The sequence below is a fragment of the Leuciscus leuciscus genome (assembly GCF_965113295.1).
Source record: "Leuciscus leuciscus genome assembly, chromosome: 20".
Lineage (NCBI taxonomy): Eukaryota > Metazoa > Chordata > Actinopteri > Cypriniformes > Leuciscidae > Leuciscus > Leuciscus leuciscus.
In genome coordinates this window covers 7058373-7083537 of record NC_138744.1, presented here as the reverse complement: position 1 = coordinate 7083537, position 25165 = coordinate 7058373, and the positions used below count along the sequence as shown (strand labels likewise).

At 39.3% G+C, this 25165-nt stretch overlaps 1 protein-coding gene across 1 annotated transcript; it reads left to right on the top strand.

Moving 5' to 3' along the window:
* The first annotated feature begins 268 nt into the window (after positions 1 to 268).
* On the top strand, positions 269 to 24914 carry scap (SREBF chaperone). Its single transcript, XM_082149316.1, has 23 exons — positions 269 to 428; positions 7043 to 7243; positions 10117 to 10237; positions 11039 to 11196; positions 11298 to 11506; positions 11602 to 11707; positions 11842 to 12014; positions 13322 to 13448; positions 14062 to 14174; positions 14405 to 14499; positions 14603 to 14701; positions 14862 to 15074; positions 15827 to 16191; positions 16298 to 16444; positions 18141 to 18342; positions 18428 to 18543; positions 18994 to 19495; positions 19595 to 19680; positions 19781 to 19863; positions 20195 to 20361; positions 20630 to 20710; positions 20935 to 21141; positions 21264 to 24914. The coding sequence occupies exons 2-23, from the start codon at positions 7122 to 7124 to the stop codon at positions 21507 to 21509; spliced, it is 3738 nt and encodes a 1245-aa protein (XP_082005442.1). The 5' UTR covers positions 269 to 428; positions 7043 to 7121; the 3' UTR covers positions 21510 to 24914.
* The last annotated feature ends 251 nt before the right edge of the window (positions 24915 to 25165 follow it).

Genomic DNA, 25165 nt, shown 5'->3' with positions numbered 1-25165 from the left:
ATGACAACTGACAATTTTTCTTACATTATAATACAACGGGTTCCAACAATGCTACAATTACTTAACTTTTCACTTTTTACATAATTCGATTTAAGAAGTATTTTTTTGTCTTTGCTGTAACCAGAGCGTAACGTTACACTCCACTTCGTTCCATGTTGTGGCCAGTCGTAGAGTCCGCCGTTTTATGCGTTTTAGAGGTTTGACATTTCCCGTTATGGCCAATAGAGGTCGTAGATTGACGCGTTTTTAGTTTTGTTCAGTTGGAGGTTGAAGTTGAGGGGTCATGTTGCATAGTAGTGGCTTACTGTAGCTGACATGATGCAGGCAGAACAGTAGAGACTTACAGCCACCTGCCTGCAGGAACTGAACAGGAGCGACTCACCGTTAAAACAAGCCCTCGGAGAGGAAGGGTAGAACCTGTCATTAGGGTAAGCGATGATTTGAACGCTGTTTTTGTTTGTTTGTGTGCTTATGTTGCTAAATTAGAAGCATGGCAGGCCCTTAGTGTTGAAGTGTTCACTATAACTGTGTTAGCTCGTCCAGTAACATGCTGTCAAAGCGCTTCCTAGATAAATGTGTATAGCTTGCCGCCACATTGATGGGATGAAATGTGTAAGCTCGTTTATTCTGTTTAATGTATATGTACGTCAAACTAATACTATTAAATACTATTTAACTAGCAGCCAGGTGCTTTATACATGAACTGTTGCTAATGCTAAAGCGTTAGCCGTTCGGCTAAAGTTAATATCATGGAACCGTGTATCAGGTTCATCTCCTCGCACAAGACAAAGATAATACATACTATCTGAGGGATAACGTTACTGTTAAAGGCCATTGACGCAGTTCATGCAAAACTGTAGTTATATGTTGTTCAGCGACTAATAGCTTTAGCTCTGTTAGACTGGTCTCAGCTAATGTACAGTTTAATTGACTGACAATAACGGCAGAAAAAACGTGGGAATTACATCAGCCTGAGCACCGCACATTTGATTATTTCAATGTAGTTCGTGCACCACCTACCATAAACGTACTACTAAGTTACCTATTCTGTGCAGTTACATCTAAGTAATGTAAACCATTCAGTTGCAAGTACCATGGTATTACCGTCTCGTACACCTGCACCATTATAATACAACAGTATTGCTTTGTAAGTAGGTTCATTTGTTGAACTGCAAACCTGCAAAAATCGTAGTTTTTGTTGTGTTAGTGAAAATTCAATTTGATTGTTATGCTGTTTATACTGTTGTGTATAATTTCGACTTTAAGTATCTATGAGATGTTTTGGAAATAGTCACTTTATATCATCATTATGTTTTGGTTATAAATAATAAACAATTATATGTTTCTTCATGGTGTGTTTTGACCAACAATTTTGCACAAATATGAGCTTGACAGGAAAATCGCTGGTTAAGTTCAGCAAAGATTTGCAAAAATATGAGTTTGACTGTCGCTGGTTAGGTTTAGTTTTCTTTAACTTCTCACCCCAAACTGAAAATTCTGTCATTAATTACTCACCCTCATGTCGTTCCAAACTCATAAGACTTTCGTTCATCTTCGGAACACAAATGAAGATATTTTTGATAAAATCTGAGAGCTTTCTGTCCCTCAGTTGACAGCTACGCAACTACCACTTTAACGCTTCAAAAAGTTCATAAAGAGATCGTAAAAATAATGCATATGAATTGAGCGGTTTAGTCCAAATTTTCTAGAAGAGACACGATCGCTATATAATGACCGGATTGTATTTATGCTTTTATTCACATACATTCATAAACATTCATCAACACATCAGTTGTGGTAAACCGAAGCTCAAGGATGTTCGCTTGATGTGCGAGAACCAATGAGGTTCATTCTTGCGTTACGCAGCACGTTTGAGCTTCAGCAAGAACCAGTGAGGTTTGTTCTCGCACGTCAAGCAGGTTCGGTTGAGCCTCCGTTTATGTTCGCTGATCAGTGTTTATATGATAATGTTTATAAGCCTAAATTAAATATGTTCATCATATAAAGTGATCGAGTCTCTTCAAAATATTTGACAGCCTGAAGCTTTGAAGGCATCTACATTTCAGTCTTTTCTCATGCATGAGATGGACTTAATGTTTTCATTTATTGTCCTGTTTCTAGACTTTAAATGCCTTCGTTTTGGAAACCAGTATGTAGCGGTGTATTTTTAATTGTCTTATGTGATTGCCACGTGCTGTTACTATTGATCTGGTTGTAAATTGTTTGATGGTCCTGTCTGAAGCAGCAAAACGTTGTAGCCCAGCATGCATGATAGAATTACCAGGTCCTTGTGTCATTAAACTTTCAAACATGATTGTTTTGCACAAACCGGTCCGTCGTTCAGTTTATATGCCCGCGCAGCACAATCCCTCAAGAATTTAAAGTCATTGCCTGTTTCCAATGCGGTTGCATTTGGGTTTGCCAGAATGTTCAGGCTTTGAATGGTGTCTCTGGACTCTGTTCTCTTGAAAGTCTCCCAGATTCGGCAATAGACAGAGAGAGGGAGTGTGCGAATGCAGTGGAGAGAAAGAGACTCTGTGTCAGATTGAGACTCAAACCTATGTGCTGGAATGGGAAAGAGACTTTTTAAACTTGGATAAATGAGAATAATTCTGTCATCATTTACTCCCTCTCATGTATCTATCTATATCTAATCTATATCTATATCTATATATATATCAGGGCTCATCAATAAGCTTTTTCATGTGCTTGTCCTTTGGACAATTAAATCTGTCATTCACTTGTCCGAGTAAAAAAGTTGCTTGTCCGGATTTTTTTAAATATATTTTTTTTATTAAATGTAAATATAATTTATATAATTTATGAAGCAATATTTTCATCACTGTTCAATCAGCTTTAATGTATTTAAATCTGCATATTGTCATATCTGCACCATTAAAGGTCACCCAAACACCCCGCCTCCCCCCCAATGAATTTGATCAAATTAAATTAGAATAATAAGACACTATAGGGCTATTTCCCTAGGTACGTTAAACGTCAACGTACGGGTATTATTGCTTTAGGTTTGTGTTTAGTTTATTGACATTGTTTATCACGTCTGGTGTTTATGGCCATGTAAATAAATATAGTGTGGCGAGCAGGACGAGGCCGAGTTCCCATCATTCCACGCTCCTTCACATCGTCATCAAGCTACGCCGTTGTTGTTGTTTGGAATGTAGCGCCCTCTAGCGGCAGAAAATCTTGCATATTGCACCTTTAAATCATTTACACTGAAAAATTACAACTGTATTAAATAATGTAATGAGATATGTTGGAAAGAATGATGCTTTTAAAAACAACACTAAACCACCAGTAGGTGGCGGCAAGTAATTAATGAGAGAGTAATTGAGTCATTCATTCAAACAATTCGTTCAAACGGCTGATTCGTTCAAGAATGAGGCTGTTGTTTATGAATGGGTCATTGAATCTTTGACTTCAAAATGCTAAACCATGATTCTGCTGTGATCTTTGTCTGGAACTATTTTCGCTGCTGAAACAGAACAAAAACAATATTGCGTCTAAAATGTAAGTGACTTTGATTTAAATTATTGAACTGTTATATGAAATCAGTGTCATATTTCAAATCAGTCGTGACGGTATTCAGGAAAACAGCACTCTTGGTCGTGTGATGTTGCTTAACTGTATCGTGTCATAAATATAAAAACTCCACATTTTGAATTTTAATTTGCTCCTTCAAGAAATCCTCTTGTCGCGGACAAGCGTTAATGTCGAGTTCTGTATAAAGGCTATATATAATTTTATGTTATTTTTGAGTAAACAACTCATTTAAGCCATATGAATCCTCATTCCATTATAATACACCATTAAGCTGCCCATTAGAGATGTTTCAAAGAAGCCTGATCCTTTTGGTGAAATTTTCTCAAATCAGCTTAAGTTGTTATATCTGCGGGTTTGACAGAAAAGAGGTGCTTGGATCTTATAAAAAGAGAACATTGCATTGACATCATTGGTAAAGTTCTCTTTCTCAGTCCGTTTTTTATGAAATCTCTTGCATCATGTCTTAATGCAAGTTCCCCACACTGAGTAGTATATGTGTAGCATCTCTGTGAGGTTGTATGTGTCATCATGTTTAATGTAATATTTATAGAAATGCATGAACGGGAGGCACTCTGGAGGTAGATTCCTGGGAGGAATGTTTCTGCTCTGTGGTGTAGTCACAGGGGCACTATTAACAAAAAAAGAGCTCTTTGTAAGCCATAGACCACTAGTGTAACCCTTGAACCCTCTACTGTCAGAATCCACCTCTGTGGGCAAAGACTTCATTTGAACAGATTTCTAAAGAATGACCTTCTAGCTTGCTGTTAGCAGAGATGTGTTTAAGGAGGTTAGTTTGGTTGGTAACACATTACAATAAGGTTCAATTAGTTAACATTAGTTAATGCATTGAGTATCATTAACGAACAATGAACACGTTTTTATTTTTTTATTTTTTACATACAAAAAAAATCCATTCAAAAGTTTGGGATTGGAAGGCCTGTAAAATATGATTACAATTTAAAAGAACTGTTTTCCATTTTAATACATTTAAAATGTAATTTGTTCCTCTGATGGCAAAGCGAAATTTTCAGCATCATCATCACTTCAGTGTCACATGATCCATCAGAAATCATTCTAATATGCTGATTTAGGAAATAGGAAAAAATCTTTTGCAGAATTTTTTTTAATGAATAGAACATTCAAAAGAACAGCGTTTGTTTGAAAACTTTTGTAACATTATAAATGTCTTTACTGCTACTTGTGATCAATTGAATCCATTCTTCAAAGTATTTCTTTCAGAAACAAAAAACAAAGTACTGACCCCTAATATTTGTAGTAGAGGTCGACCGATTCATCGGTCGGCCGATTAATCGGCCGATTTTTTGCATTTTTTACATAATCGGCATCGGCCAATATCCAAGTGTATCAAGCCGATTATTAGGCGGGCGCATCTGTGGACAGCCTAGTGCTGTTGTTGTGGAACACGTGTTCGACGCACGCTGCGCCTAGAGTCATTTTCCAGCAGAGTGAGCAGAGCTCATCCAGTGCCTAAGGAAGGAGCTAAGTTCCTTGGAGAAAACTCCTTTATATTTAATTAAAAACTTTTGATATGTTACTGCCAACTTCGAGAAAAAACATGAATAGGCGACATGACGTTCGGCTACTTTGAAATTGATAGCGTAGTTGAGATTGCATTATCACAGCAGAAGGGTTGCTATCATGTTACAATAAGTAAGCAAGAATTTACAGACAGTGAATCTGAGACTTTTATTTGTTCTGTTTGTGTGTCTTATATTTGAGAGGGTTGTCACTCAATGCAGAGAAATAAGTCATAAAAAAAAGAGACCAACTATAGGCTAGTGAAGGACTGGCTTTGCTTTGCTAGCATCGTCGCTAGGGTTGGGTATACAGACAGACCCGGTGCTAATACGGCACTGGTGCCTTAACGACCGGACCGAATATCAACGCGGATTTCTGTGCTTCATTTCGGTGCTACTGTTATGTCTGTGCTTCTCTTGGATGCTCTGAAAACGGACGTTAGAATAACAGAAACATCGCTTCGCTGCACGTGACGCTAGTCAGCAGCTAACTTTAGCATTCCGTTAGCAAGTAGCTGGATTAAACACGGTTAAAATGCTGGCCAAACAGTGTAAAGTGTGACTGTATTTCACTGTAGACTAGGGGTGGAACGGTACATGTATTCGTATTGAACCGAATCGGTACAGGCTTCACGGTTCGGTGTATAAATTTCCACGGAGAATACACGCTATAAAAATAAATAAAACTCGTGTGCAAAGTAATGCGGAACTACTGTTAGATACGCGGGTTCTTTAGGGACACCTAATCTGTAGCCCCGCCTTAGCTCAGGCTGCAATGTAAAGATTGCAATGCTGGGATATGTTGTGTGTGTGTGTGTGTGTGAGAGAGAGAGAGAGAGAGAGAGAGAGAGAGAGAGAGAGAGAGAGAGAGAGAGATAGGCGCGGGCGCGATCGAAATGTCGCGTGTGTTTAAAGTCGCAAAGTGTTTACTTATATTTGTGTGTGCGCGCGCGTGTGTGTGAGGCGCGATCGAACAGTGGAAACATAAAAACATACTCCGTCATTTTGTTTATCAGGACATCATTCAAACTGCAAAGTGTTTAAGTTACTGTTAATTAAAATGTTAAGGAAAACAAATATATTAATCTGAAATGTAGCAAATTAATTTTCAATTCATTCAGGTACAATTACCAAACATATCTCAAGGTCTTTTTGTCTTTTGTACAAGTGCAGATTGGTAAAGTGTTCAATAAATGTTTTTGTTGAGAAATTTTGTCTATCTTAAGTAATTATTTGTGTTACATTTTATCTTTCAAATAGAGGTTAAAAACAAGCGCATAATCGGCCAAATATCGGCCAAAATAAATCGGCAGCATTTATCGGCCATCGGCCGACCCGGATTTCAAAAGATCGGCATCGGCATCGGCCTGAAAAAAACCATATCGGTCGACCTCTAATTTGTAGTGAACATATGCTAAGTTTTAGGTTGTGTTAATTTACATTAATGTATTATGAACAAACGTGAAGTAGCAATGATCAATAATGTATTTATACATTAACCCAGATGAATACATTCTGTGAAGTTTTTTTTTTTTTAAATATCTAATTTATTAACTAATGGTAAATTAATCAAACCTTATTGTAAATTCCTACTGCTTGGGTTTATGTTTCATTTGATGCCTTGTGCCAAGTCAGAATCATAATTATGTTTTAATTGGGAATTTTGGCAGTGCATGTGAATTTTTGTGTACTAAAAAGCTTGTATTTTAAATCGCATCTCGTATAGCCAGTTTATGAAGCGACAGGCCTGTTACAAATTTCCCATAATTCTCTGTGGCTGCATGAGGACAATATAAGATAGATAATGCTTTTAATATGCATCAACTGCTCTTAAAAGCATTTGGTTTTTATCAGCAAGATGAAAGCTCATCCATTTTGTCCTACTGAAATCACTTTACATAACAATAAATGAGGTCCACATTTAATTACATGCTGTGTTTGCCCAGATCCCTGGATGCCCGCCGGTGCCCTCGCCCTGGCCGCACACGCCGACTCGATGGCCATCAGCTGACCCCTCCCCCCAGGATGACGGTGAGAGAGCGGCTTCGGCAGAACATCTCGGCCGCCTTCTACCGGCACGGCCTGCTATGCGCCTCCTACCCGGTTCCCATCATTCTCTTCACCTCTGCCAGCATCCTGACCTGCTGGTGAGTCTGATGAATACTTCATGAATTTTGATAAGACCATGAAGTAATGGGATTGGGAAGTATTGTGATTGAGATGTGAATTAATCAGGGAACGCAGTGGCCACAGCTCTGATGGCCTTTGTCAATGTTGAAGTTCTTCTGTGGGTCAGGAACAAGAGCTTATCTGTGGGTGGGATGTTTTCCGATGTGAAATGGTGAGAGAGGGTCACAAACGAATGAAGCTGGCTTGTGGTCGGTTGTTTTCTCACAGTTTGATTCGAAAGCAAGATCGTGCCAAGATAACTGTGTGTAGCACAAACACAAAAGTGGAGCACTGAGCAGGAGAAAACGTTTTTCTCATGCCTTCTCTTTTTGCCTCTGTCAGCAAAATGTGAATTAAATCTCTGACGCTTTGGATAAAGGACAAAATCCATGTGGAAAAGAGTGAGTGTGTGAACATTTCTCTCAGAGAACATTCCTGTGTCTCCAGCTGCCTGGAGGAACAGAAGTAAGCTTTGTGAAAATGGCAACTACTTGTCACTACAGACGCCCGAGTTCTTTCTGAGCTGGAGAAGAGAAGGTACACAGAAAATAGCTCAGCCTTAACACAAATATTAAAGGAATATTCTGAAGTAAACACAATTTAAGCTCGGCTGATTATGGATTATGACAAAAAATTATATTGATTTGTCCTTCAGTTTGTTTGTACTAAGAGGCAAGGCATTCCCGAGGGTTTAAAAGCAGAATGTGAAGATTGTATTTCTTAAAGCTAAAGAGGTTTTATGAATTTGTCCTTATAATATCAAGTGTTATTTGCAGCGATTATAAGTAAGATGTTTCTGTCTGAGCAGAAATTGTATATTTATGTCTTTAACAGTTGGTGTAATTCTTAAAGTTTACTGTAAAGTAATAAAAAAGATAATTTCATAAAATTGATGTTTTCACTCAGTCGCTGCGTTTACTGGCTGTATATGGAGTTATATATTATATCATATGTAACTCTTTGCACAGTTCTTATACACTAGTTTTAGTGTAAAGGCCCGTTCACACCTGGGACGATAACTATAACTAGCCTGGAAATCCAGACCTAAATCTAAAAGATTAATGGTCTGGCATCGACTAATGAAAATCGGCCAGCTCGAGGGGCGGCACCAAGCATGCATTTGAAAATCTCACTGCACGCAATTGGATAACACTACGACCAATCACAACAATAAACCCCATACACTTAGCTACCAGCGGAGCTAACTGGTTGATTATACTCTTACCGTATCCGGTCGGCAAAACAGCAAAAACGTCCTTCTTGCAAAGGAATGATTAGAGCGCCGTCTTCTGTTCCTGTTTTAGATAAAAAGCCAAGTCTAACTCGTTCATTGTAGCAGACAAAGCCGTTTCAAACAACTGGTGTTCATCCATAGCCATCTTGCAATATTTACTAATGACTTCGACGTCACAGCGCTGTCGTCATCTGTTTAGCTCACCTCTGGCCCGCCTATATCAGATACCCCGATGTGATTGGTGCAGCTCAGATCGAGGGGCATATTTAATGAGCATCATTACTCGACACCAGAGTAACTCGCTGAGCAAATTCAACTTGTGCTCTCGCGAGAACTCTGGATTACCAGGGTAAACTATAACTAAAGTAAAAAGTTTTAAATATAAAGTCGTAATAAAATGGATTTAGCGACAGATTTTTTTTCCCTTTTGTGACGTACATCCGAGGCTTGTAGATTATTGGAACAGAAAAAATTTAGGCTGGAGCCTTGGTTCTATCCATCTGTTATTTGCGATTTTGGGATGTGTGTGTTGCACTCAAAAATGAATGTGATTGTTCAGGGGTTGGGTTTAACTGGACTAAATGATTGGCGAAGTCAAATGAAATGCAGTGAATTTTCATTTCATGCCGACTTGAATAATCGTTCTAATATAGAATATAGAAGTTAACGATAATGACAGAGAAATTATTTAATTGGAGTCACTTGCATAACTATTTTTTCCAGCTGATGGATGATTAAAAACATAGACATCCAATCAACTTTACATAACTTGAGTATTTAAATGGTCAGATGACATAACTGCAGTGTGCTTTTATAATAAACAGAACGTTATTGTGCATTGATGTGGATGCAAATATAATGAACCCATCTACCTGGTGCAATCACAAGCCTGCTGCTCACCTGAAAGAAATATTTAAGTTTGATTTGATTCTTCACTGAAAAGCCATGGAAAGAGGTTGAGGCCTGTTTAGGAAAGGACACTCAGGTATTGTAGTTTGCACAACAGCCTTCTGTTTCCCTGATGTCAACAGTGTCATGTGATTTAAACCTTATTCCCATCAGCCTGTGCTCCTCTCTTTAAAACACTGCTGTTTTGGGTGGGGGATTTTCAGGGCATTTCAAGACCCATTTAAGAGTGACGGATGTTTCTTTTGTGAGAAGTAGGGGTTGTTCAGATAGTCCATCTGGAGGGTTTAACAGTCCCTCAGTGTTTGTTCTGCAGACAGTATCGTGCGCTGTCTTGTGCAATCACTTTTTCCTAGAAAGTATAGCGATAGTTATCTACTTTTTGTAACCTTATCCGTCTGAAATCTTGCTAGCCTGAGGATGTAGCAAATGAAAAATTACTTTGATCTGTGCTCCCTCCTGGTGCATTTTTGCTACGTTCTTCTGCTCCACCTGTGTGTGACTGAGTGAATGCTATAAGACTGTCAGTAAGAAATGCGTTATTATTGCCCTTTTCATTCAAACATGATTTGTGGTACAGTCTTTGTATGGGCTCTGTTTCATAAGAGAAAGCCAGCCTTCTGTTTGGAGATGCCTTGTCTGTGAGGAATGCAGCTTGACGTTGGTAATAAAGATGGATTTGTTATTCTGTAATCACGCTTTCTTTTACAGTTACCCTCTGCTGAAGCTGCCTCTGCCAGGAACAGGGCCTGTCGAGTTCACCACTGGAATACGAGATTACTTGGTCCCATCCCATGAGTCTCAGGGCGATCTGTCGGAGCGCCCTGATTGGGTAACATGAAATGCTTGTTTGATATACAACAATATAGACTAGTGTTGTCAAAAATCTCGATATTTCTATATATGTATGTATATGTAAATGTATTTGACACACATCTGCCTCCTGTCACCCACTTGTCTCATTCACTCCGGTTGAATAGTGTTGGTGTTAAGCCAGGTCCTGAATTTCGGCGGGGGGTTGCGGGTATTGCGCATAATTTTACTCATTACCGCAGGTTTTGCGCTAACGCCAAAAGCACACGTACCACTGATCTATATAAGTGGCTGGCACATAAAGCCGCCTCTCAAACAGCTTATTAGTCTCTAATTTAGTTCTTTTTTTGTAGCTTATTGCACTTAAAAGGTCAAATGCACACAAAATTGTGTCAAAATGTCCATCTTGGCGAGTATTCAGGTGTAAACAAACAAGTCAGTTTTGGGATGTAAATAGTTGAGAAAGAAAATGCATATTGTGTATTTGTTCTTATATTATCACTGATTGTTTACTTGTCTTTTTTTGTAAATTTAGTTCAGAGTTCAAAATAAAACCTCCTTGTGCTGTGTAAGCTATTGCTGCAAAATTACCCAAATTATCAAAAAATTATGAGATAATAAAAATGTATGTATGGCGGTTTTCCCCATGGTTTCGAAAATTGTATTCAATATCGATATTTTTCAAGGTATCATATCGAAGTTAGAAATTCCAGTAACACTTATATGCACTACCGTTAAAGTTTGGGGTCATTAAGATTTATTTTTAAAGAAATACTTTTATTCAGCAAGGACACATTAAATTGATCAATTCTTCTTGCAGTATCGGGGTCCTCCGGTGGCTTACATACAGCAGGTGTTGGTCAAGGCAGCGGTCTCACCATGGGACAACAGTCTGGTTCCTGTGGATGTGTTTCGCTCTCCCCTTGGGCGCGTTTTCAGTCTTCTGGAGGAGATCAGAAACCATGTTTACACGGACAGGTCAAAGCTTTCCAGCCTGACTTTTTTGACATCTTGACAAATTTTGACCACACATTTCTCAACCTCATTCTTTCCTGTTTTCCTCACTTCTCTCTTCTTAGAAGTTTGGAGGCGCTGTGCTTGCAGGTGACGGACCTGTTGCCAGGGTTGCGGCGCATGCAGGCGGTCCTTCCAGAGCACGGCTGCCTGCTGGTATCCCCTGGCAACTATTGGCAGAATCGGCGTGACCTGTTTGATGCAGATCCAGACCTCCTGAAGACAGTCCACCAACATGAACCCAAAGGCCTTCATACTTCAGCAACTCTGAGAGGCAGGAAGCTGCTTAAATACAAATTAATTCTGGCCTGAATTAAAAGTGTATTTAGGGTCTGTGCGCTCACCCCATTTTTACTGTGTGATTTTCAGACTTACTCTTTGGTGTCCCGGGGATGCAGACGGGTGTAAGCCTGTACGGCAGGAAGAGAGTGGTGACATACACCATCACAATTGCACTGAGCTCCTATGATGCAAGGTCAACCTTTGTAATATTTCAAACAAGCATCGCATCTTCTAATCTAGTTCTTCTAGTTCTAAAAATGTTTGTTGCGAACAAATCATTGTTTCTAAATGCTTTGTTTTCTTTTGGTTGTGTGTGTTTCTGAACAGGTTTGTAGCTAGTCTCCGAGCCCGTCTGAAACAGCTTCATCCTTCAGCGAACTCGACTCTGCGTGAAGACCACATGGTGCACGTTCATTTCAAAGAAGAGATTGGCATCGCTGAGCTCATCCCTCTTGTCACCACCTACATTATCCTCTTTGCTTATATCTACTTCTCCACCCGTAAGCGTCACCTCTACCTGTCTTCTCTGTCATTGTTTTTCCTGTTATTTGGAGAAAGAGTTTTATTCGCTTTACTTTATTCTGGAACATACACTACCTGTCAAAAGTTTGGTGTCTACATGGTTGAACGTAATTTGTTACAATTGTACATGCTGAGTTAGAACAGAGAGTATCACTGTGTTTCAGTGATTTTAGGACAATTGAGGATATTCTGTTAACATGCTTGTAGAAGATTCCAGAAATTTGTATTTATTGGGCCTCATACTTTCAGAATTTGATGTGCATTTAGATTGTAATATTTGCATGGATCAACATTTCAGTGTAAGAGAGTTTCGGGCCACTTGACAGAAATATTACCAGTGCTTATCTTCGTATGTTTGCATGGATCAACATTTCAGTGTAAGAGAGTTTCGGGCCACTTGACAGAAATATTACCAGTGCTTATCTTCGTATGTTGGATAATTATATGCACACGTCTCTTTTTTTGCCTCGAAAACATTTGTTTGTTTTTTGCAACATATTGAACATTTTTGTTATAAATTCTGCTGTTATGTGCTATTATTGGATGCATTAAACAAATTGGTATGATTTGCATCTTATGCCATTGTTTTCCAACAAAAGTGTAAATATGAATTCCAGCCTTTATTTTTAATTATTTCCAGAACAAGCAACTACAATAAGTCCAACCAGACAAGCAGTCAAAAATCCTTATTGTTGAGCCTTGATTTGTGTCCATTCTAGTTATTGTACTTCATGGGAATGGCACAATTGATCAGAATCATTGTGGACTTAGTACTCGCCAGAAACATTATTCCAAGTTTTCTGGCATTCTCCAGATCTCTATGGATGGTTCATATATCTCTAATAAAATTAGGCATGGCCGTAACCAGCATAGACATAATCAATATTTGATATTTTCAGCATGAGAATAATAGTGAATGTGTTGAATTTAATGAATTTCAGTCATTTTTAACAGCTTTGATATTAGGAAGTAATATGACATTGTGTTGAAAGTGTTGAAATTGGCCATATTGGCAGGTCTCTGGACAAAGCAGTGAGTTGGCAGCAGAAAGCTTTCAGATTAGCATAGCTGTTTGGTTTCTGACTGAGCTTTCGCCAAAAGGTGTTTCAGTCTGGCCTAGCGATTATCCCCAGAACAGCACGTTCAGCATCACAAATTCATGTCTGTGTACCCACATTCCAGCAGGATTTTACATGGATGTTCAAAAGGAGTTAATTCTCATAAAATGCTTTTGGTTAAAATAATTCTTATTGCACCCGTTTGATCTTTCCCCCTTACTTTACAGGAAAGATCGACATGGTTAAGTCCAAATGGGGCTTGGCGCTGGCTGCTGTTGTGACGGTTCTCAGCTCTCTGCTCATGTCTGTGGGACTCTGCACCTTGTTTGGCCTGACGCCCACGCTGAACGGAGGGTAGGAGTTCAGCCAAAACACAACTTCATTCATATACCACTAGAATGGTTCATATCACTAGGCTGCTATTTACTTAATCCCTCAGGAATAAAAATTTCACTTTTGATCTTTTAGTAGGTTGATGAATAACCAATTGTCGATAATAACGGCAGTGATAGGGGAACTTCATTGCCAGGAAGTGTTTGAGTGGGCAGGCATAGTTTTCCGTCAGCCTATAAGGTTGCATGTATGGACATACAATCACAGTGGTGTGAGCTCAAGCCTTCCAAACAAATTTGGCTTAGTTCACCTGGTTCACCAGGCTAAAGTCAATACATAGACACTATCTGGGCCACATGCGTACACCATATTGATCCTAGATACAACTGGGCTGCGGAAGGTCAAGTCTTTAGCTAACAGCAATTGTTTTCAGAACGCTAGAGTAAATTTATGTTCAACTTTTATCATCTGGTCAATAATGAGCTTGTGTATTTATTCCTGACGTTGCACACATTTGTTATAGATTGGTGTATTTTTTTTCACATCAAACATTATATAAATTATTTTCTTACTTTCTGGTTAGTTTTAATAGATTTTCAAAGGTTTATTAGTTTTATCTGCTTCTGTTTTTCAGGGAAATCTTCCCTTACCTTGTGGTGGTAATTGGTTTGGAGAATGTCCTTGTCCTCACCAAATCTGTTGTGTCAACGCCTGTTGACCTTGAAGTCAAGCTGCGTATTGCTCAAGGTCAGAGAGGATGTCATCACTGTTACAATATGTACACTGAATTTTTCTCTCCTAGTGTTTTGAATCTATCTATCTTCATCTAAAAAAAAAAATGTTTCACTAAAAATTTCATAGAAAGTATGGCATGTTAAAATTCGACAAAATTAAATGTTATCTACCCCATCAAAGGGCTGTATATATATATATATATATATATATATATATATAAAAAAAATGTATTCTCTCTTAAGGTCTAAGCAATGAGAGCTGGTCTATAATGAAGAATATGGCCACTGAACTGTGCATCATCCTCATTGGATACTTCACATTTGTACCAGCAATTCAGGTGAAGCTCTTCTAAATAACAAGTATATGACCTGTTTTTGGTGGTGGTAGTCATACAGTTGCCAATTGCGAACAACCTTTGCTTCTTTTTCTTATGTATGTAGGAGTTCTGTCTGTTCGCTGTGGTCGGTCTGGTGTCTGATTTCTTCCTCCAGATGTTTTTCTTCACCACTGTGCTGTCTATTGACATCCGCCGCATGGAGGTGAGAACCACCCACACATGGAACATTCCGAAAAGTTGCTTTTACAATTCCATGAGAAATACATGAATCATTCATTGCTTCATCTGAGTGTCTTGTCCTTATTGCTTAATTTTATCGTGTCAGCTCTCCAAACTGTCTTCTCATGTCTTCACACATATAGTTGGCTGACCTGAACAGGCGTCTCCCGGCCGAAGCGGGGATGCCTCCGCCTAAACCGGGCCCTTTACGTCCACGAGAGACGCCTCCGCCGCCCCGCCCCTCTCCCCACACGATCACCCTGCAGGCTCCTGCATTCCGGAACCTGCGCTTGCCCAAGAGGCTCAGAGTGGTTTACTTCTTGGCCCGTACTCGCCTGGCACAACGAATTATCATGGTAAAAATTACTCTTTAACATGGCATTGTAACATTCTGCGTAGCTAGATAAATGTGCGCTATTATTAGGCACATACCCAAGTGTTTTTGCGGAGTGTGGAAGATAAAGTATTAGTGACATGGAGGCGCCGGCGTGATCACTTGCATTTTTTCCCTGATAACAGCGGAAACAACTTAAAATACTCCGTCATTTTTGGTCATGTAAGTGTAATAGATAAGATAAAAACAGATGCACTTTCTACAGTCTTGGTGAACTGGAATGTTTCACAAAAATATACCGAAACTCAGCTTATGCTACTTGCCTCACAGACATGAGAATAAAAAATTAAATAAATACAATTCAAAAACAAGGAAAAGGGCATTTGTCTCAAACTCTACTATACTACAGAGATAGAGAGTCAGCATCGATAACTTCATCTTTGCAGCCGACATTGACTCAATACTATTGACAAAAATACTACCCCACCCCCCCCAGTATATATTTTTAGTAATTAAATTAAAATAAACATGTGACCAGTCGACTAATGGCTTAAATGAATGACTACTAGTCCACTAGAAAGATCTTTATTTGGGTGCAGCCCTAAATATTACACAATATTACTGTTTTACTGTATTTTTGATCAACCTTGGTGAGCATAAGAGGCTTCTTTCAAAAACATTAAAACATTTTAAAGACCCCAAACTTTTGAATGGTAATTAAATTAAATGAATAAAGCATTTTTATGTTATCTAAATGTGTTATTTATTTAATAGGTTGGCACTGTTATCTGGATTGGGATCTTGGTCTACACGGACCCTGCTGGTCTGAGGACTTTCCTTGCTGCCCAGGTGTCAGAGCAGAGCACTCTTGGGGAGGCGGGGCTTCCTCCTCACCTGGGCGTGGCTCCAGTATTTCCTGGTGGAGACCCAACCAGCACACTGAGTGTTCTTCCTGCCCCTAAACCCACCCCTCTACCCGAGAACCAATCCCAGGGCCACCGAGCAGCCCGCCCAGGAGTTGCCCCTGTCTCCAGTCCCCAGATCACTTGGGGCCCTGAGGATGAGGAGCTATGGAGGCGGCTTTCCTTCCGTCACTGGCCCTCACTCTTTAGCTATTACAACATCACTCTTGCAAAGAGGTGTGGTACTTTCTCACCTCATGATAACTGATAGAGTTCAGGCCCTCTCTTATCATCTCAGTTTATCTGTGTGTAACATACTTATTTTCCTCTCTGATTCCCTCAGGTACATCAGCATTCTTCCAGTCATCCCCGTCACGCTCCATCTCAGCCCACAAGAAGCCATAGACACACGTCACCCCCAGGACACACACCACGCTCCTCCTCCCAGCATCAAGACCTCCGATCTGCAGACAGACTTCACACTCTACAAGTCAGTGTTTCACTTCAGCTATTTGGCTATATACCATAATACCTGCTTTTATTAGTGTTACACGTTCACAAGTTTAGAAAGGAAAAAAACATTACTGAACAAAACTTTTCATAATTCTGTGTACAATATCTGTAACAGTGAAACTGCAAAGAGCTTGTTTAGAGCTTGTTTACGTTTTAGACTTGTTGCGATACTGAACAGGATATAATATTGTTTTAAAATGTAATTTATTATGGTGATGGCAATTTTCAGCAGCCATTACTCCAGTCTTCAGTGTCACATGATTCTTTAGAAATAATTCTAATATGCTGATTTGCTGCTGAAGTAACATTTCTTTTTATCAATGTTGCACTGTTGTGCTGCTCAATATTTTTGTGGAAACTGTGATGCATTTTTTTCAGGATTAGGATGTTTAGAATATGGGTGGGATTTCAATATGAATAGAATGTTCAACAGAACAGAATTCATTTGAAATATACTTTTTTGTAACATTACAAATGTCTTCACTGTCACTTTTGTACTGACCCCAAACTTTTTAAGGATTTTGTTTTATTTGATTTGATTTTTAGTTATGTATTGCTTGTTTTGTTTTTATTTGATTTTATATAATATTACCCTTCATAAAGGTAAATCATGCCCCCAAAAATTTCAGTGGACATATATTACACACTGCTGAATATTACACACATATATATTCACACTGCTGAATCGGACCAATTACATTTTCTTGAGAAATTGTGTGGTACATTTTGTGGCGTATTCTCAGAAACAAATTCCATCAGCCCTGTCGTGTTACAATAAGCAAAGACTCCATTATCTTAAAAAACAAAAACAACTCCTACGCTATTTGGGTGTTCACCATCACAGGGCTGTAAGGATCAGAAAGGGTTTTTTTTTTTCACCTTGTTATATAGACAGTAGTCATTCATTGTTAATCTGTAAGTTGCTCAGTGACTTTTCTCAGAAAGCATGTACTACCGCTTTCCTTTGTGGTTTTTCTGTGAACAAACCTCATGGCCAAAATATTCTTCTAAACAAACAAACACTTATATTCTTCATATATACATGAAAAAAAAAAACCTGTTTCTGATTATCTATGCGCTCTCATTCATATCTCATGCTAGCGCATGCTGGAGGTCCAAATATGTAACTGTAGAGACAAACAATAGTCTTTCTCATTAACAAAACAAACACACTCTGAATGTGGTGTTCAAGGTCATTGTTCAAAGGCCTCGCTCTTATCTATGAGGCCGTTATGGTTGTTAGATACACATCAGATGGATGTAGGTCAGTTTGCTCTAAAGCTTGGCCCCTCCCACTAATGCTTCTCTTGGCCCCCTGCCTAGGTTCCCTTTGTTTTCTGTGCTGCATTTACCCTGTGAGGATTGATCAAGAATGTGAGCATATGCTTAGATGTAGTCCAACTTTCTGCATGTAATGCTTACCTTTGATTTCCCCTATGTGGAGGTGGGTGAACTGGAGTTTCAAGAAAGACTGGTTTTACAGTGACCCATTCATTAAGTGAAGTGTGTAATTTCTGGGGGAGTACGGTACCAAACAGATTTGAAAAAAAAAAAATGACTGGTTTCTCAAACACTCCCCAATCTTGCATTATTTGGACCAATGGGTAGTTTTGTACTATCAATTTGACTATTCTGTGTTAACATCATTTATTATAATGTGTGTGTTTGTACAGGGTGGCAGCTCTTGGACTTTTCGCCGGTGTGGTGTTAGTGCTCTTACTCTTCTGTTTGTATCGTGTCCTTTGCCCTCGTAACTACGGGCAGAACGGGGTGTCCCATGGTCGCCGTCGCCGTGGAGACCTGCCCTGCGATGAGTACGGTTACTCTCCGCCCATCAGTGAAATTTCCCCTCTGCTGCTGAGAGGCCACAGCATGGTGAGAGTCAAGTCAACATGCAATGATGTTTCTTCTATGAAGGAACTCTGAGATATATAAAAGTACCTTTGGCACCTCTCCTCAGGACATTGAGTGTCTGGCTAGTGATGGCATGCTGCTGGCCAGCTGTTGCCTGGCGGGACAGATCCGTGTGTGGGACGCACAGACAGGAGACTGTCTTACTGTTATACCCAATAATGGGTAAGGAAATGCATAAACTTTTCTAATATACATTAGATAGATGGATAGATAGTCAGTCTTCGGTGTCACGTGATCCTTCAGAAATCATTCAAATATGCTGATTTGGTGCTCAGGAAACATTTTTTAATATTGTCAATGTGGAAAATAGTGCTGTTTAATATTTTTGTGGTAACAGTGATACATTATTTCTTAAGATTCTTTGATAAATAGAAAGTTCAAAAGAACAGCATTCATTTGAAATAAAATTCATTTAAAACATTATAAATGTCTTCACTGTCACTTTTGATCAATTTTAAATGCGTGCATGATGAATCAATTTCTTCAACAAAAAAAATCTCACTGACCACAGACCTTTATATATGTATAATGTTCATATATAATATTATTTATTGTTAATAATATTACATGTAAAACAAAATGTATATGTTATGTGTGTGTATCTACTGTAAGTCTGCGCAGGAGCAGCAGCAGTGGTTGTTGGGAGCATCGTGATGGCTGGGATCACATAAGTGCTTGTGAGGCCGAGGGCTACCTGGGAGCAGACTTTCGGGAACCAGGAGGAGCTATGGGAGGGCCAGATGTAGATATTTTTCCAATAAGGAGGAGGACCACCCCTGCACACCCTGCACTGTTTGGGGACCAGCCAGACCTCACCCCTCTCATCGACACTAACTTTGGGCCTCTGCCCCCATCTCATGCTGTGGTCGGCAGCTCTGGCTTTGACTTTGGGGGACTGGTGGAGAAAGCGTACCAGGAGCATGAGCCCTCGCCAACACTGGCCTTCCCCCCTTCTCCTCCAGCTTCACAGCAAAGGCGACGTAGCCTTGGGGACCAGCCTGTCTTACCACCAGAGTTCCCCTCGCAGAGCAGTGGTGACTGGGACAGCTCAGTATGGGCCATGGAGCTAAGGGGCAACCTCATTGCCACGGGCCGCAGCAGCGGCAAACTGGAGGTGAGAGAAAGAGAGGGCTTTTATAATCTTGAACCATCAATGAACCATCAATGTCTTTAACCTGTCTTCCTCATTTCCTGTGTTTTTTCCCCCTGTCAGCTGTGGGATGCGGTAGAAGGATCATTACGATGCTGTAATGAAGATGGATTATCTGGAATCACTGCCTTGGCTTTTCTTAACAACAGGTGCGTTCACAACAACCTGAAGCTCACACACACACACACACACACACATATAACCACTCAACTCATGTTTTCCTGCTAACGGGGATATTTTCAATTGCAGAATTGTGGCGGCCCGTTTAAATGGCTCGCTGGATTTCTTCACTGTGGAGATCAACAAGCCTCTCGGGTTGCTTCAATATCGAGGTGAGTCGTCAAAATATTCTTGATCCCACAGTCTTGTAAAACATGGAAATATGAGGGAATATTGTGTAATTTCTAGGCCTGGAATTGTCGTGCAAATAAAGCAATAAAGGTGGATTTTTTTAATATAGTGAAGACAAATTTTTCTGTTTGTACTCATTTTTTACTGGGTAAACTCTTTTTTTTGTTTCTCTTTGTGATTTGTCTAAAAAATTTTTTTTAAATCTTCAAACCCTAAAAATAGGAAGATAAACTTTGACAGTTACTCAAAGGGGAAAGTGGAGGTCAAACGTGAAGAGGCATTTTAAGCATTTTACCTGGTTTTGTGTGTCAGGACCCCCAGGCCGGGGCAGTCTACCCCCCTCCCCCTGTTACAGCAGCGAGGATGTGATCAGCTGTCAGCTGACCCGCTCAGTGCAGTGTGCCCACCAGAAACCCATCACTGTGCTCAAAGCAGCCGCTGGCAGGGTCGTCACCGGCAGCCAGGACCATACAGTCAGAGTAAGGGACGCATGACACACACATTACATAAGGAACAGTTTGTGGAATGGTTTTAAAAATGGTAAAACACGTTAAATATAGCAGAGAACACAATGCTCTGGTTACTGAAAACATTATTAGATACGGAATATTTAGTAAACATGTAAGGCTGATCTGTGGTGCTTCTGTGAAGGTCTTCAGCAGAGCTTCCTGTGGGCACAGATTCTGTGCAGGCCTACAGTTAACTCATGCTTTAGTTTGGTGTTTATTTGATATTTTTCTTTTATAGGTGTATCGTTTGGAGGATTCTTGTTGCCTCTTCACCCTGCAGGGCCACTCAGGTGGTATAACTGCCATCTACATAGACCAGGTCAGAATCACATCACTAGATCACACACATACACCAAGTCATATCTCTCATTTCAAATACTGTGAATTAACTGAACAGATACACAGATAGATGGATGGATGGATGACATACATTCTTGGAAATAAAATTAATTATAAAAAAAAGAATTGCACAATTATTTGAATGCGCAAATCTCATGTTGCATACAGAGATATTTTGTTCAGCTAAAATGTACTGTGTTGTAGACCATGGTTCTAGCCAGTGGGGGCCAAGACGGGGCCATCTGCGTGTGGGACGTCCTAACAGGCAGCCGGGTGAGCCACGTGTACGGACACCGTGGTGATGTCACCTCGTTGGTTTGCACAACGTCCTGTATCATTAGCAGTGGGTTGGACGACCTCATTTGCATTTGGGACCGTAGCACAGGAATAAAGCTGTACTCCATACAACAGGTGTGTGATTTTTGAGAGTAAGGACTGCATGATTTGGTCCAAAAAATCAGCTTATTATGATTATTACAAAGATAAAAATAGCACCATCTCTAATGTATTTCTCTCTTCTCTCTCTGTTTCAGGAGGTGGGGTGTGGGGCCAGTCTGGGGGTGATCTCTGAAAGCCTGCTGGTGACGGGAGGACAAGGTTGTGTGTCATTTTGGGACCTGAACTACGGAGACCTGCTGCAGACGGTGTACTTGGGACAGAGTAGCGAAGGTCAGAGCGTCAGGCAGCTTCTGGTTCTGGACAATGCCGCCATAGTCTGTGACTTTGGTAATGAGCTCAGCCTAGTCTACGTGCCCTCTGTTCTGGAGAAGCTTGACTGAACATACACACACGCAAAACACCAGCCCACAGATTTAGAAAAATGTCCGAGTGGCCGGCACAAAAGCACTCGCCCTTTAACCTGCATCACCGCAGGTTCATTGCAGACATGAATGGCGTTTCTTGTGTCCTCTCGTGTACCGCCCTACACTTAGTAGAGAGGGAGTGGACACTTTTTACCACATCTGAACAGGATATCATTTAAAACCTGATCCTATGGTGTTCAGCAGGCCTCAGGTGCTCCATCAGAGCATTTCGTGCTTTTGGTAGAACATCAAACAGAATATTCTGTGTATGAATTAAGACAGAATTACAAGAGGGTAGTACAAAAGCTGCTGACAGCGAAAGGTGGCTCACTTGGCCTGCCTTAGTGTGTGTGTGTGTGTGTGTGTGTGTGTGTGTGTGTGTGTGTGTGTGTGTGTGTGGTAACAAGCTCATGGTGAAAATGCCAGTCTGCCCAGCCCAAGATCTCTCAACTGTGTGCCAGCTAGAGGTGAGAGAGTTCACAATAACATGTTTGCAGGGCGAGAGGAGGAACGAAAGGTGGTCGTCGGGTTTAGAAAAAGTCCTTGATCTTTCCTGCTGAAAGGAGTGTGTCTTTGTGTGCAACTATGTTTGAGTGTTTGAATCTTATGAAAGCTGTTAAGAAATCTTCAGGTTGTATTTCACCCCATAATCAAAAGAATTCTCAGAGATTTGATTAAAGAGCGAAACTTGGAACATTTCAGTAACTGCATAGAAATTGCATAACCTTTGCATAAAGACTAAATTAACACTATTATTTTAGGACCATTACGTAATTTAATGACAATTTAAAATACCTGCCTAAAATATTGTCACCCTATTGTAATTTGTAAAGAAAATGTACTTTATTTTCAGTACAGCTGTAAGTATATTTACATTTTATGATAGTATTTGTTATATTGAATTTAATTTATGCTCATTTTTAAAATATTGTGTCTGTTTTTTCCCCTTCACATTAAATTAAAGAGAATTTAGGAGGGGGGAGTGTGCTTATTTGTCTCAACAATGTCACAATGCAAATAATGTTTATAAATAGACTTTCTTTTTGCAACATATAATTTATTTTCTTTTGATTTTGGGGTGAAACATTGAACCGGATGCTATGTTTCCGTGAGTGGTTGTGTTTTCAAGATGAATGCTGTATACGTCTGAAATTAATCTCTGGGTTTGTGGTTTGGGATCTCTTTTTAATATTGAAATCAATTATTTATTAGTGAAATTTCTAACAATTTGTATAAAACTTGGCTTAGATATAAGTTAAAGTGGAGACGTGGTCATAAATTTTAATATACAAGAAAAGCTTTGACTAACTTATACTGTAATAATATGATTATATTGATCACTGACAGACGTTTTGGTTTTGGTGTAGTCTACGTTCCCTTCCTAGGGCAGCAAGCCATAGAAAAGAGATGTTCTCATTCCAGCCCTGCCTCATTAAACATGAGAGGAAATGCTCCTTGGCACACGCTGTGATGTCATATCTGTTTCTGGGACTTAAATCCTGAATGAATATTTAAAACGGTTCATTACTACCTGTATTCCAGGTGCGTTTAAGCTAAGCCGTCAGTACGAATCACCCAAAGTCATTTTAATCTAAATGCAGCAGATGATGTTGAACACATTTAATGTCTGGTTCCCTTCTGTGCTGACAAAGTAATGGATAGGGCTGCTTTTTAATACTAGATGTGTATATTTTTTTTATTTTTCCTGTATTGAAAAGTGTTTGTGTTGTAGAGCCGTGAGCAGTTTACAGGTTTCACTGAGATTATGTTGACCAGTAGTTGTTACTGTACAAGTTTTGTATGACGACACAGATTAGTGTATCCAGTCCAGCCCTGCAGAACCCACACAAATGTGTGCATTGGTTTGGCCTATTTTTAATACAGCCATATCAATATATTTTGGATGTGCTAGTACTGGGACAGGACAAATGCATACATTTGTTGTCCTGGGAATTGAAATTTAATTATTAAAATGCACTGAGACTTCTTTAGTTTTATTAGACCGTAGCAGAGATTTAAACATGGTTCATTTTCTATGCGTAAATTAAGTTTTTCTGTGCATTCCGCTTTCTTTTCTTTTTTTTGGCATTCTGCATTTTGGCTTATGATTTGGTAAGAAATTATACCAAAGGTGTCCCCATTTTTCATGCAAATTAGTCTTAAGTGGTTTTTACTGCTTTTTAAAACTTCAATTTGAATCATGATGCTTTAAAGATTAATAAATTTCCCCCCTATTCTTTAGATTTTTGCAAAAACAACTATAGTCCCTTAAACCATTGAAACCAGATTTCTGGTCGCTCAGGGCAACCAGGAAAACCATTTCCATCTGATTATGTGGGGAATTTCCATGCAAGTCAACAGAAATGCATGTGACTCAGTCAATTATTAGCCATGTTTTACACATGTAAATATTAGTTAATAAATTTGATGAGAGAACTGCTGTATTATTAGTTGTTTTTTTACTACATTCTTCAAACCATGAAGTAGCATTGGTCAAAACAGTTGTGCTTTTTTTTTTTTTGAGGGTTTTTTCTTTTTTTTTTTTTTTAATGTTTGTGCTTTTTTTTAATGGGTTTGTGTTTGTGGCATTGATATGGCTGAACTTTCATTAGACCTACTGGTCTTATAGATTGTGCAGCTGTTGTGTGTAGAGCAAGAATGCTCAAATCTTGTTAAAACACGAGAGACAGCAAAAATCAATCATTTTTACGATGAGGAAATGATGTGTGGCCAGTTATCACTAAAGAACAATTGTATGGCTTGCAGCTCTTATCTGTTTATAAGAGTGGTTAGAACTTAACTCTTTTACCATCTTGTTTTTAGGTATCAGATAATGAGATTAAGCATTAACCACATGAGAACAGAGTGATGAGAGAAGACAATAATCATTTCTATGACCATACTGAAAAGCATTTTCTTGATGGAAGGGTGGTATATCGCGAGGAGTAATTCTAGTATATTGTGAGGAGTGAAATAGCACCGAGCTCCATTGTGTTCATTTTAATGCTCTTTCTCCCTTTTTAGAGGAGCACATTCCTAGATATGATTCAATATGTGCGGTATTCAAGTGAAATACTGATCTTGGACTTGCTGTATCTTACTGCTGCTGAAGTAGAAATGGGGTGGAGAATGTTTAAAATGATGTGAAATGCCTGAATGTTGCACTGTTTCTGAAGATGGGGAGGGGGCAGAGAGAGACTGTGTGTAAATATTGCTCTGTCTTTTTTTGGGCCTGCTCTGCCCTCTTCTGTCTTTCCCAAATACACTACTACACAGTGTAACCAGACAGTAGAGGATGTAACTAATGCTCTGTTCTATTTTTAACACAGGAAAAAAAAACTTTGTACTAATTTGCAAATAAAAAGGCTTTCATACATTGTACTTTTCCTTTCTCTTTGTTGTCATTTGTTTAACTTCTGGTATTGAGGAATTATTATTATTATGGGTAAAATGCAACAATCCCTTATTAACAGCATTTGTAGCTTGCTGTAATTACCACATATAATTGTTTATTGTTAATTGACAGTAATGCACTTGGTTTAAACGCAACAATTTAGCTCTCATAGATGAGTTGACTTAGTGATATTGGTTTTTACAATTTTAAACTAAGCAAAACTGCTACTGAACCTTAT